At 44.6% G+C, this 13,197-nt stretch overlaps 1 protein-coding gene across 2 annotated transcripts in view; it reads right to left on the bottom strand.

Moving 5' to 3' along the window:
- The window catches only part of SERGEF (secretion regulating guanine nucleotide exchange factor), a 248,168-nt gene that overhangs the window by 79,513 nt on the left and 155,458 nt on the right, over positions 1 to 13,197 (bottom strand). For both annotated transcript variants that reach the window (XM_070803581.1, XM_019975581.2), the window contains exon 10: positions 10,774 to 10,810. In XM_070803581.1, coding sequence (XP_070659682.1) covers positions 10,774 to 10,810 — 37 coding nt within the window. The remainder of the gene's footprint in view (positions 1 to 10,773; positions 10,811 to 13,197) is intronic.

Below are 13,197 nucleotides of genomic sequence, written 5' to 3'. Positions count from 1 at the left end.
GGAAAATACATGAGCAATTCAAATCACAGACAAAGGCCTAATCTTCCTAATATATAAAGAGCTCCTAGAAACTGATTAGCAGAAGACCAACAACTCAATTGCTGAAAAAGACAAAGGAGAACTTCCCTGGTGCTCCAGTGGTTAAGACTCAGCACTCCCCCTGCAGGGGGCATGTGTTTCCTCCTACTGCGTGGAACATGCACCTACTGCATGCAAAGCAAGCATAGACAGTGCAGGTCTATGAAGACGTACAACACGGTTCATGTACAACACTACTTTGCATGCAGTAGGTGTTCGATCCCTGGTCAGGGAATTAAGATCCTGCCTGTCATGCAGCATAGCCAAAAAGAAAAAAAAAAGGAGAGAACATGGAGGGATATTTTCATTCTGAGGACCTTGAAATAGGCAAAGTGTCTTAAGTAGGACCCAAATACCTCAAATTATTAAAGAAAAGACTGATTAACTAGACTTCATTAAAATTAAGAATATCCAAAGGTCCGTCTAATCAAGGCTATGGTTTTTCCTGTGGTCGTGTATGGATGTGAGAGTTGGACTGTGAAGAAAGCTGAGCACCGAAGAATTGATGCTTTTGAACTATGGTGTTGGAGAAGACTCTTGAGAGTCCCTTGGACTGCAAGGAGATCCAACCAGTCCATTCTAAAGGAGATCAGTCCTGGGTGTTCTTTGGAAGGAACGATGCTAAAGCTGAAACTCCAGTACTTTGGCCACCTCATGCGAAGAGTTGACTCATTGGAAAAGACTCTGATCCTGGGAGGGATTAGGGGCAGGAGGAAAAGGGGACGACAGAGGATGAGATGGCTGGATGGCATCACCGAGTCGATGGACTCACTCCGGGAGATGGTGATGGACAGGGAGGCCTGGCGTGCTGCGATTCATGGGGTCGAAAAGAGTCAGACACAACTGAGCAACTGAACTGAACTGAACTGAACTGACTGATATTTATCAAAAGATAAATATCATCACTGTTTACACTAAAAGAACAAAAGAGAAAGTCACTGCCCAGGAGATGTTCACAATATATATATCCTACAAAGAGAAGGCAATGGCACCCCACTCCAGTACTCTTGCCTGGAAAATCCCATGGACGGAGGAGCCTGGTAGGCTGCAGTCCGTGGGGTCGCGAAGAGTCGGACACAACTGAGCGACTTGACTTTCACTTTTCACTTTCATGCATTGGAGAAGGAAATGGCAACCCACTCCAGTGGTCTTGCCTGGAGAATCCCAGGGACGGGGGAGCCTGGTTGGCTGCCGTCTATGGGGTCGCAGAGAGTCGGACATGACTGAAGCGACTTAGCAGCACAAAGAAACTGAATTCATAAGATAAAGGATCTCTACAAATTGTTAAGAAAAGCAGAGATAAAACCCACTTTAAAACAATGAGCAGAGTCTTCATGCTAGACCAAAAGAAGCTATGCACGTGGCCTATAAGCATATACAAAAGTGCTCCACATCATTGGTTACCAGAGAAATGCAAATTAAATCACAGTGAGACTCCACACTACACACCCAGCAGAATGGCCTAAATCAATAAGACTGAAAATACCTGGCAAAGATATGGCACAATTAGAACTCTCATACATTGCTGGTAGGAGTATAAATTGGTACAACTACTTTGTAAAACTGTTGAGCAGAATCTATTAATGCTATATATATGACCTGGTAACACAGAAATCCTACTCTTAGTTACATTCTCAAGAGAAATAAATGTGTATGTTCACCAAAAAGCATGTAGAAGAATGTTCATAGCGGCTTTATTCATAATTTTCAAACTGGAAACAGTTCAAATACTCTTCAGCAGTTACATGGATTAATAACTTGTAGTATTGATATTACTCATCAATAAAAAAGAACGATTGCTACACAGAGAGTGGATGGTTTTAATGGACACAGTGTGTTGAACTAAAGAAGCCACACAAGAGTTCATGCTGCATGAGGCCATTTATATGAAGTTTAAGAACAGGGAAGACCTGATCTCCGGAAACAGAAGTCAGAACAGTGGTTCCCTCTGCGGGGTGGGTTACTGACAGAACAAGCAGGAGGCAGCCTTCTGGGGTGCTGGAGATGGTTTGTATCTTGTGCTGGGTGGTGGTTTCTTAAGTAGATACATATGTGAACACTCATCAATCTGAACCATTAAGATTTGTGCACTTTACTATTTACATACGGTACTTCAGTTGAAAAAGTAAGATAAGCCAAAACCACCCTGAGTAGTTTTTCACCTATTAAATTGGCAAAAATCCCAAAGTTTCCTAACACATGATTAGGGAGGCTGCAGAAGCAGGCACTCTCCTACACTGCTGTTGGGAGTGGAAAATGGTACAATTCCTATGGAAGCCAGTTTCTGCAGTATCTTGCAAAATAATAAATACTCTTTAACATAATAATTTTACTTCTAGGAATTTATCCTACTGCTATACTCACCTAAACATGAAATAACACATATATACGAGGTAATTCACTATGTCACAACTTGTAATAAGCAAAGGGCAGGAAATCACCTAAATCTCCAGCAACAGGGCACTGGTTAAATAAATCATGGTACATAGGTACATAGGTACTAAGATCATGGCATCCGATCCCATCACTTCATGGCAAATAGATGGGGAAACAGTGGAAGTCAGTGGCTGACTTTATTTTTCTGGGCTCCAAAATCACTGCAGATGGCGACTGCAGCCATGAAATTAAAAGACGTTTACTCCTTGGAAGGAAAGTTATGACCAACCTAGACAGCATATTAAAAAGCAGAGACATTATTTTGTCAACAAAGGTCCGTCCAGTCAAGGCTATGGTTTTTCCAGTTGGTTATGTATGGATGTGAGAGTTGGACTATAAATAAAGCTGAGCACCAAAGAATTGATGCTTTTGAACTGTGATGTTGGAGAAGACTCTTGAGAGTCCCTTGGACTGCAAGGAGATCCAACCAGTCCATTCTAAAGGAGATCAGTCCTGGGTGTTCATTGGAAGGACTGATGTTGAAGTTGAAACTCCAATACTTTGGCCGCCTGATGCGAAGAACTGACTCATTTGAAAAGACCCTGATGCTGGCAAAGATTGAGGGCAGGAGGAGAAGGGGACGACAGAGGATGAGATGGTTGGATGGCATCACTGACACAATGGACATGGGTTTGGGTGGACTCCAGGAGTTGGTGGTGGACAGGGAGGCCTGGTGTGCTATGGTTCATGGGGTCGCAGTCAGACATGAGTGAGTGACTGAACTGAACTGAACATAGGTATACTGGAATATTATGGAGTGGTAATAATGAACTAGAAAGGCTTTTTAAAAATTAATTTAATTTGGCTGTTTTGCATCTTCATTGTGGTGCACAAACTCTCTAGTTGTGGCACATGGGCTCAGCAGTTGTGGCACAAGGGCTTAGCTGTCCCATATCCTGTGGGATCTTAGTTCCCTGACCAGGGATTGTGCCCACATCTCCTGCATTGCAAGGCAAATTCTTAACCACTGGACCACCAGGGAAGTCCCTAGAAAGGCTTTTATACTGATATGAAAAGATCTCCCAGATAAATCACTGAAAGAAAAAAATCAGACACTAAAAAGCATGTAAAGTATACTACAGTTTATGTAAAAGAGAAGATAAAAATAAATCTTAGCATTCACTTATGTATGCAAAAAAGCAACTAGAAGGATATGAAGAAACTAATAATAGAATTAGTTGCACATGTAGTAGAAGGGTTTGGGGGCACTGGATAGATGGGAGATAAAGCAGGAGGGAAGTTTTTCATTTTAAATCTTTTTGTGCTTTTTAAGTTTTAAATAATGTACATGTATTAATTATTCACAAATTAAATAAGTAAAAGAAAATTTTAAAGAGAAGGTACACCAGAAGAAGAATCTTAAAAGGGTTGGGACTGTCAGAAGGTAAAGAGGGAAGTGTGATAACAACACAATGTCATCAATGTCACAATTTTACCTAGTTATTATGCAGAGAACTGCTTAATCTGAGCCAGACTGCTATAATCTAAATATACAGAACTTGCCAACATGAAGGGGAACCAAATATTGAAATGAAGAGATGAAATAATCTTATCTGGTGGCCTTAAAAACAGGCTAGACTGTCAGGGTCTGCAGGAAGGCAGCAGCAGGCAGGAGACCACAGACTGTGGAGTTAGAGGCCTGGGTTAAAGACTCGACACACAGATTCCTCCTGACCGGATGACCTGGCGGTGCAAACTGCTCAACCTAAGCTTCAGATTCTCTCATCTAGAAAGCAGGGTTAACAACCGTGCATCAATTGGGTATGAGGATTAATGGGACAAAATAAGTAAAGCATTTCCGCTCCGTCCATCCCATTGTGCACAGGACCATACAAGTCTGTCCTCGCCTCAAAGACCTCTACAAGGCCCTGGGGTTTGGAGGTACTGCCTCTCAGATCTACAGCCAGTGTCAAAATAAGTTAGCTCTCTCGATTCAATTCCTATGTGACCCCACTTGACGGGTCTCAGGCCACGCCGGTCAGCTGTTCTGCCACACATATTAGAAAAGCACAAAAGTTCAACAGTTAGAAAAAATCAGTGAAAGGAAAATAATAAAAAATAAAAGATCCTTGCACAGATTATAGTTCCAGTTTGGTAAAAGAGCTGCTTCTGCTTGGAGGAGGAGGCACTATACTTTGCTGCCAAATATCTAACACTTTAACAATGCCTGTCTGGCATGCGTGAGTGCTCCAGGAAAGGGCCCCCAATAAAATCCCTTCTAAGGGCCTGCATGGAGTGGGAGAGAGGAAATGCAGTCAGCTCTTTTTTCTCTGCAGGAAGGGGAGGCTGAACAACCGCACATCAGGAGAAAAGGCAAACAAATTGCCCATTCAAGCCAAAATAAGCCGCTCCCAAGGGGAAGGGAAACAGCTGGAGCCAATTCAGCCAGACACAGAGGTGAGGGCCCTGAAGACAGAGCTGGGCCTGGGACACCTGCCGCTGGCAACCAGGGATCCTCTGAGCAAGTGGCGGCCACACGCCCTCATCTCACTCCTGCTGACCTCATCTATGCCCATGAAGGGGAGCTGGCCAGCTTCGTCAGAATGTGGAGGGGAATCCTGGGTGAAAAGGAAGGAAGCAAGCAAGCAGCTGAACTCGTGAACCTGTCAAGTTCACCAGCTGAGCACCTATGCTGTGACAGGCACTGGGCAGGTGCCTGACACACCTGTGCCATTTGGAAAAATAACTTTTAGAGTTGGGGATTGTGATACTGCTTTTACAGATGAGGAATCAGGCTCAGTGGGGAACAACTGTACAAGGCACACAGCTAGAGAGGGGCCAGGCCGGCCACGGCCAGTGGCTTCTGCTTTTCCTTCCTGTCAGTGAGTTTGTCTACGCTCAGCTCCAGAGGCTCTTCCTTTGTCTAATACAGGAGCCTGCCCTGCCTCACCATCCTCTCTAGCCATGGGGGCAACCTTGTGGCAAACACAGCCCAGGTCAAGAGAAGCTTCATTGGACAACTAAGGAAAGAACCAAACTAAATTGCAAAAGGAGAAACAAAGAAACCCGGAAGCAAATGAAGTAGCAAAGTTGAATCATTGATGCTTTGACTTTATGGGCTTCCCCAGTGGCTCAGACGGTAAAGAATCTGCCTGAAATGCTGGAGACTTTGGTTTGATCCCTGGGTCAGGAAGATCCCCTGGAGAAGGGAATGGCTACCCATTCCAGTGTTCTTGACTGGAGAATTTCATGGACAGAGGAGCCTGACAGGCTACAGTTCTGTAGGGTCACAAAGAACAGAACACGACTAAGCAACTAACACATTCACTTTAAGAAGCTAACGTGGCTGCTGTAGGGCTTCTCTAGGGCTGAACACACAGGGCCCAGTCCCTGTCTGGGACGGTGAACAGCAAAACCCTGACACGGAGCAAAGCTGGGCTGGCACTCTTTCCAGGGCTGTTGGGGTTTTGAGATCCCCAGATCAGTGTACCCAGGCTGCAGCTTACAAATCCATTCTGCCGCTCTGCCGAGATCCTTGACCCTGACACGCTAGGTGAGGGAGACACTTCTCTCTCCACTTTCTGGAATTCCTACCATGAGCTTCAGTCTTGTTAATATTACTTCCTTAAATTATATTCTCAACATATAATAAAAGCAGCACCAACACCAGCTAACATTCACTGAGCCTTTATTTTTGTCAGGCACTGTCAGCCCTTTATACAACAACACTATGAGGTCAATAATATGATCTTCCAGGTGAGGCAGTCAAGACACAGAGAGTATCCTGAGGAAACCAGAATTGAAAAAGACACACATGTACCCCAGTGTTTACTGCAGCACTGTTTACAATAGCCAGGACATGGAAGCAACCTAGATGTCTGCTGCTGCTGCTGCTAAGTCGCTTCAGTCATGTCCGACTCTGTGCGACCCCATAGACGGCAGCCCACCCGGCAGATAAATGGATAAGGAAGCTGTGGTACATATACACAATGGAATATTACTCAGCTATAAAAATGAATGCATTTGAGTCAGTTCTAAAAATGTGGGTGAACGTAGAGCCCACTATACAGAGTGAAGTAAGTCAGAAAGAAGAAGATAAATACCATATATTAACACACATATATGGGATCTAGAAAGATGGTACCAACAATCCTACGTGCAGGACAGCAAAGGAGACAAAGACATAAAGAACAGATTTTTAGACTCAGAGGGAGAAGGGGAGGGTGGGATGGTTTGAGAGAATAGCACTGAAACATACACATTATAATATGTAAAAGAGACAACCAGGATGAGTTTGACATGTGGCACAGGGCACCCAAAGTCAGTGCACTGTGACAACCTGGAGGGATGGGGCGGGGAGGGAGGTGGGAGGGGCGTCCAGGCTGGAGGGGATACACCGCACCTGTGGCCGATTCACAACGATGTATGGCAAAAACCAGCACAATATTGTGAAGTAATTATCTTTCAATTAAAATAATTTTTTTTTAAAGACACAGAGAGGCTAAGTCATTCATATACAAGGCTACACGGCTCATAAGCAGAGGAGCCAGGATTTGCATCCAGGAGATAGGACCCCAGCGTCTGTGCTCTTAGTCACTCCCCACCCTCCTTGGCCCTGAGGAGGTGAGTGAGTCAAAGAAGCATTCGTGGAAAAGTCAGGCACAGAGTGCTGTCATCTACTGCTACTTATCCCTGAGCACCTTGTTTCACCTCTGAGTCTCAGTTTTCTTCTCCATAAAGTGGGTACAACAAATAGGCTTTGTGGAGTCCTGTGCATTTTAAGACAGAGAAGGCAATGGCACCCCACTTCAGTACTCTTGCCTGGAAAATCCCATGGATGGAGAGGCGTGGTAGGCTGCAGTTCATGGGGTCGCTACAAGTTGGACATGACTGAGTGACTTCACTCTCACTTTTCATTTTGGAGAAGGAAATGGCAACCCACTCCAGTGTTCTTGCCTGGAGAATCCCAGGGACAGAGGAGCCTGGTGGGCTGCCATCTATGGGGTCGCACAGAGTCAGACAGGACTGAAGCAACGTAGAAGCAGCAGCAGCAGCAGCAGAGCCCGAGTTACATTGTTTCAATCATCTCACTTCCCCCTCCCTTCCAGTTTGATGTGTTTCTTCTCCCCTGGAGCAAAGTGTGGCTTCTCTACATTCTACTCCAGTCTATTTGGGCACTGTTTTGTGCCCATCACGTGTGTGACCCAGCACCAGGCATGGAGGGCCTGGATCTCGGGTGTGAGACTGAAGGCAGGGAAGTCCACTTGAAGGCAGCAGGGGCAGGAGGTGGAGGCGGGAGCCGGCCGTGAGAGCCAGACATCCAGCTGGTAGGAACTCTGCTCCTCCAGCTTGTCTCCCTCTTGCTGGCCTCCTGCCAGGGCTCACAGGAGGCTTCTTGTCGCTTCCTGCTGCACAGCTTGCATCCTGCCGGGCACCCACTGAGGGCACCATGCCCCCAGGGGTGCTCAGCCTCTGATCCCAGCTCACACACAGGCAGGTATACGTGTCCAGAGTCCTGGGACTGGGCCCACCTTTCCTGACTCTGGAACCATTCATTCAGCAGACTGAGCCAAGCCCCAGGCTTTGGGAACAAAATGGAAAATAAGAGGTTTGCCCTCGAGGAGTTCACCAGTATGCCATGCCCTGCTCTCCCACTGGCTCTGCTGTTTTCCTCACTTGGGTAGGAACGCTGGACACACCTTTCCAGAATGTCATCATTTCTCTCTCCCAACCAAGAATTACTTCACTAGAACAGTTACACGAACAAGTGACTTTCCCCTCTTCCTACCCTGACCAAGAGAACCGAAAAAGAAATGGAATAGTTACTTTATTTCTTACACATCTCCTATATAGTACCAGGTACTTCAGATATATTATCTTCTCTAATCCTCACAACAACAATCCTGCCAGGTGGAATTATCCCCATTACACAGATGAGGAAAAAATGGAAGCTCACACAGAGATGGAGCCAGTTTAAACCAAGGCTGTCTGCCTGCAGAGTCTGTGCTCTGTCTACAGCCCTAGGCTGCCTGTCGGCTCTGCCTGCCACCCTGCTGACTCCAGCACCCCCACCGTCAGCTGTATTTTGTTCTTTCTTGTATTTAGATTCCCTGCAATCTTATTGTTTGTGCTGGTCCCAGAAGAAGCCAACCTCTCTTCCAGTCCAGTGACAGCAGCAGTAGCAACATCCTAGGCACTGCCTCTGATTCTTTGATTAGCTTGTCTTAATTACACCCAGGCTGGAGCAATTCCAGTATAAAGTATCTGGTGTTGCAAAGCACACAGGTCTGCTGTTACATTTTCTCACTCCCTCTCTGACTCCAGCCCCTTTCCTCCCCCCACCCACTCTGCTGGCTGGCAGCCTGCCTCCTCTGCTGTCCTTGGTTCTGCCTTCTTGCACATCACATTCGGGCCTGCAAAGCAGTGCTTCAAACTGCCACCCCAGGCAGCTGAGCCAGCCAGTCTAGCTTAATCCAGAAAACAGTGCTTGAGTTTCTGCTGAGTGCCAGGCACTGCTCTGGGTGCTGCAAATAACCAGGAAACAAAAGGAAAAGCCAGGGGCCTTGACCTTCAGAAGCTGAGATTCAGAGGCTGGGAGAGGGATGTTCACAGAACAGACATCACCTACTCAAAGCAGACAGCAACGGGGTTGTAATAGAGCCCTAAGATATTGGGCTGTGATGACCTAAAAGGGTGAGATGGAGGGAGGGAGGGAGGTTCAAGAGAGAATTGATACTGCTGTATAGCAGAAACTAACAGCACTGTAAAGTAATTATACTCCAATTAAAAAATACCCTTAAAAATAAAATACTGGGGCTGGAGGGAACTTGGTTTTCTGTTTTAACTGCTCCATTTCACAGATGGGGGACCTAAAGATGGGGGCAATTATTTGATCTAATGATATTAGATAATATCAACTAACACTTCTAAAACCCCTACTAGGAGCTAAGTGCTCTTCTAAGTGCTATACACATATCAACTCTTTTAACCCTCACAACAGCCCCAACAACCCCAAGATACCATTGCCCTTCTCATTTTAAAAATGAGAAAGATGAGGCATGGAGAGCTAAGTACCTTGTCTGGGGTCACACAGCGAATAAGTAGAAGCCTGCATTGAACTCAGATAGCCAGACTCTACACTGTCTCTCTCTTTTTTTTTTTTTTAATTTTATTTTATTTTTAAACTTTACATAATTGTATTAGTTTTGCCAATATCAAAATGAATCCATCACAGGTATACATGTGTTCCCCATCCTGAACCCTCCTCCCTCCTCCCTCCCTATACCATCCCTCTGGGTCGTCCCAGTGCACTAGCCCCAAGCATCCAGTATTGTGCATTGAACCTGGACTGGCATCTCGTTTCATACATGATATTTTACATGTTTCAATGCCATTCTCCCAAATCTTCCCACCCTCTCCCTCTCCCACAGAGTCCATAAGACTGTTCCATACATCAGTGTCTCTTTTGCTGTCTCGTACACAGGGTTATTGTTATCATCTTTCTAAATTCCATATATATGCGTTAGTATACTGTACTGGTGTTTTTCCTTCTGGCTTACTTCACTCTGTATAATAGGCTCCAGTTTCATCCACCTCATTAGAACTGATTCAAATGAATTCTTTTTAATGGCTGAGTAATACTCCATTGTGTATATGTACCACAGCTTTCTTATCCATTCATCTGCTGATGGACATCTAGGTTGCTTCCATGTCCTGGCTATTATAAACCTACAGACTGAGTCTACCTGCGGAAGTATCGAGAAAGCTTTTTGAAGGAATTACTCACAGGCCTGATTATAAAAACCAGTGAACCTTGGTTATAAACAGCCAATAAGAAGAAACATCAATTAATCACAGGCTTGGGAGTTCCTGAGTGCCAAGAAACACAAGGCAGGAAAGCAGTGGGCCAAGCCATCACCCCCAACCCCACCCCGTCTCCAAAAAAAGAGCCGAGCAAGAGGAAAGAATTTGGTGCAAAGGACTGACTCAAGAGCCAGGAGCAGCCCAATTCTCTTCCTCTCCAATGTTCAGCTCTCTGCACACGATGCCCTCAACCTATAAGATCTTTAATTCTCCCCAAAATGCCTCTTCCTGAAGCAGGGAGGCTAGCTCAGGTACCTTTTTAGATGCTCAATAATATGTAGAGAAATTTTAGAAAAAGGGCCCCTAGCAAAGCCTTGGTCAACTAAATACTTCCATTTCCCAGCATCTCCCCCAGCATACACACACACGCACGTTGGCCTTTGCTTAATCAGGAGTCCTCCAGTTCTGCCCATGAGTTTCAGAATAAACGCAGTTATCAGGACACAAATTACTTACCAATCACCGCCAGATTATGCTCTGAGCCACAGGAGATCTGTAAAAAGAAATAAAATAAGTTATATTATAGATATAAATAGAAAACTTATTTAAGCCATTATATTTTATGATCAGAGTTATTTTTAAGGATATTAACATCCAGTTTTGGAGCAATTTTAGGAAGTAGAAAGGGGCACAATGAACAAAAGACTATAATTACAATACACTCACAACTCCATAAAAAGTGAAAAAATAAAAAAATATTGAATGGAAATACACCACAATGTTAATGTATTTGCTTGTAGGCAGAGACCATAAGTGATTTTTTAAAAAATCCTTTATTCTTTATACTTTTTTTTTGTATTTTTCAACTTTCTATAATGAGCATGTGTTACTGTAAAAAAAAAAAATGAAAATATAAGGCAATATAAATGACAGTTTTGGAAAACTGAGCTGAAAAGTCCATCACTCTGGCCTGGAATGATAAAATGAGCAAAGAACTCAGTGGAAACAGACTTGCCCAAGGGAAAACGCTTGACTTCTGCCCATCTGCTCACTCTCCCTTCTACCTTCCAGCCACACAAACCACCTGCAGTTCTCTGAACACATGTCCTCTCACACCTCCGGGCCTTTACACATGCTGCTCCTCTGCTCTGCATGGCCTCCCCTGAACTGCCTACCTCCAAAAATTCTTTTCATCCTTTAAAATTTCAAAGCATCCAGACACTCCCTTGCTACTGCTTCTAGCTGACGGAAGCACTCCTTCCATTAGGCAATTTATATGCATCCCCACTGCAGCAATCATCTTGTTGTCTTTTACATTTTCCCCCATTTCCTCACTAGACTGTGTGTGTCTTGAAGACAGCGCTATGTCTCATTCCCTTCTGCACTACTACACAGATGGACTGTACAAGGTCTGGGGCTCAGAGAAAATGAATGAAAGAACAAAGTACCTAAAGAACAAACACCTAAGAGACAATCATCTGGGGTTCTGAATTCAGTGCTGTACCCAGTGAGAGCTATTTCTTGCCTCTCAGTCTCTGCATGTCCCAAATGCTACCAGAAGGAAGTGACTGGGAAAATAAGAGCGTAAATTGTCCCCCAGGTATTAATTAAAAGGAACTCTAGGTTCTGGAGAAGATCCCGTGACCTTTACTGTGATGCTTACTTTAGCTCCTGGCAAGAAAAAGGGCTTCAGGTACTTATGGAATGTCAACTGGAAGAGCCCTGGAGATCACCTAGTCTGATCTTTCACATGATGTGGAGAAAACGGGCTTAGGAAGAGGAAATATAACTTGCATCAGGTGCCAGTGGAAGTGCGTGTCTGTCTAAATTAAGACTAGAGCCTCTCTGATTCCCTCATTCTCACACTCTCCTGGTGCTGTAACTTCTTACACTTTCCCAGTGAAAAACCACTTGGCAGTGATATTCAAGGGTAACTAGCACAGGCCCCTGACAGTCAAGGTAACAGGCTCAAAAGACATTTGAGTACGGCAGGCCTGGTGGCTCAGCTGGTAAAGAATCTGCCTGCAGTGCAGGAGACCTGGGTGCGATCCCTGGGTTGGGAAGATCCCCTGAAGAAGGGAGAGGCTACTCACTCCAGTATTCTAGCCTGGAGAAGTCCATGGACCAAGACCATGGAGTCGCAAAGAGTTAGTCATGACTGAGCAACTTTCACTTCACTTCAAGTGAGAAGGGGCAGCCAGGCTTCTCAGGCTTTTTCCTTTGTAAAACTTATGGGTCCAGGATCTTAGTTTCCTCAGGGAAGAGGGCTACCCATGTTTAGGTGGATTCCCTAACACTGTCTGGCAAAGAAGTACCTGGGTATTAAATATTTCCAGGCTGACTAGTCTCTGAGCTCCTGTGAGGCAGGCTCTGTCTCTGATTTATCTGAGGCGGTCCCCCTAGGCCTCACCCAGGCCATACACACAGCACAAGTTCATCATATGCTTCCTGGTTATACTGAGGCTGGTTCCCTTGGTTTTGCCACAGGAAGCTACTTAGATGGAAGAATTAGAAACAAACTTAGGTGTCTAACAATAGGAGAATTCTATGTAAGTTACAGTAGAGCCATCTGATGACTTGGAAATTATTATGCAGCCTTGGAAAATGATGCTTACAATAAAGGAAAATACGTGTGATATCCTGTGAACTGAAAAAACTACATAAAAATTATATATGTAATATGATCTCAACTCTATAATAAAACATGAATAAAAGACTGGAAGGAGTTATTCCAAAAATTTAATAGTGATAGCCTCTGGGCTAAGGATAAGGGTAAGGATAAGGTAAGGGTAAGGATAAGAATAAGGATAAGGGGGTCATTATGAATATGAGTATCACTATGCCAAAGCCTTTGACTGTGTGGATCACAATCAACTGTGGAAAATTCTGAAAGAGATGGGAATACCAGACCATCTGACCTTCTTGAGAAATCTGTATGCA

Source organism: Bos indicus, chromosome 15, assembly GCF_029378745.1.
Source record: "Bos indicus isolate NIAB-ARS_2022 breed Sahiwal x Tharparkar chromosome 15, NIAB-ARS_B.indTharparkar_mat_pri_1.0, whole genome shotgun sequence".
Lineage (NCBI taxonomy): Eukaryota > Metazoa > Chordata > Mammalia > Artiodactyla > Bovidae > Bos > Bos indicus.
The sequence above is the reverse complement of the archived record's forward strand: the minus strand, read 5'-3'. Positions and strand labels throughout refer to the sequence as shown.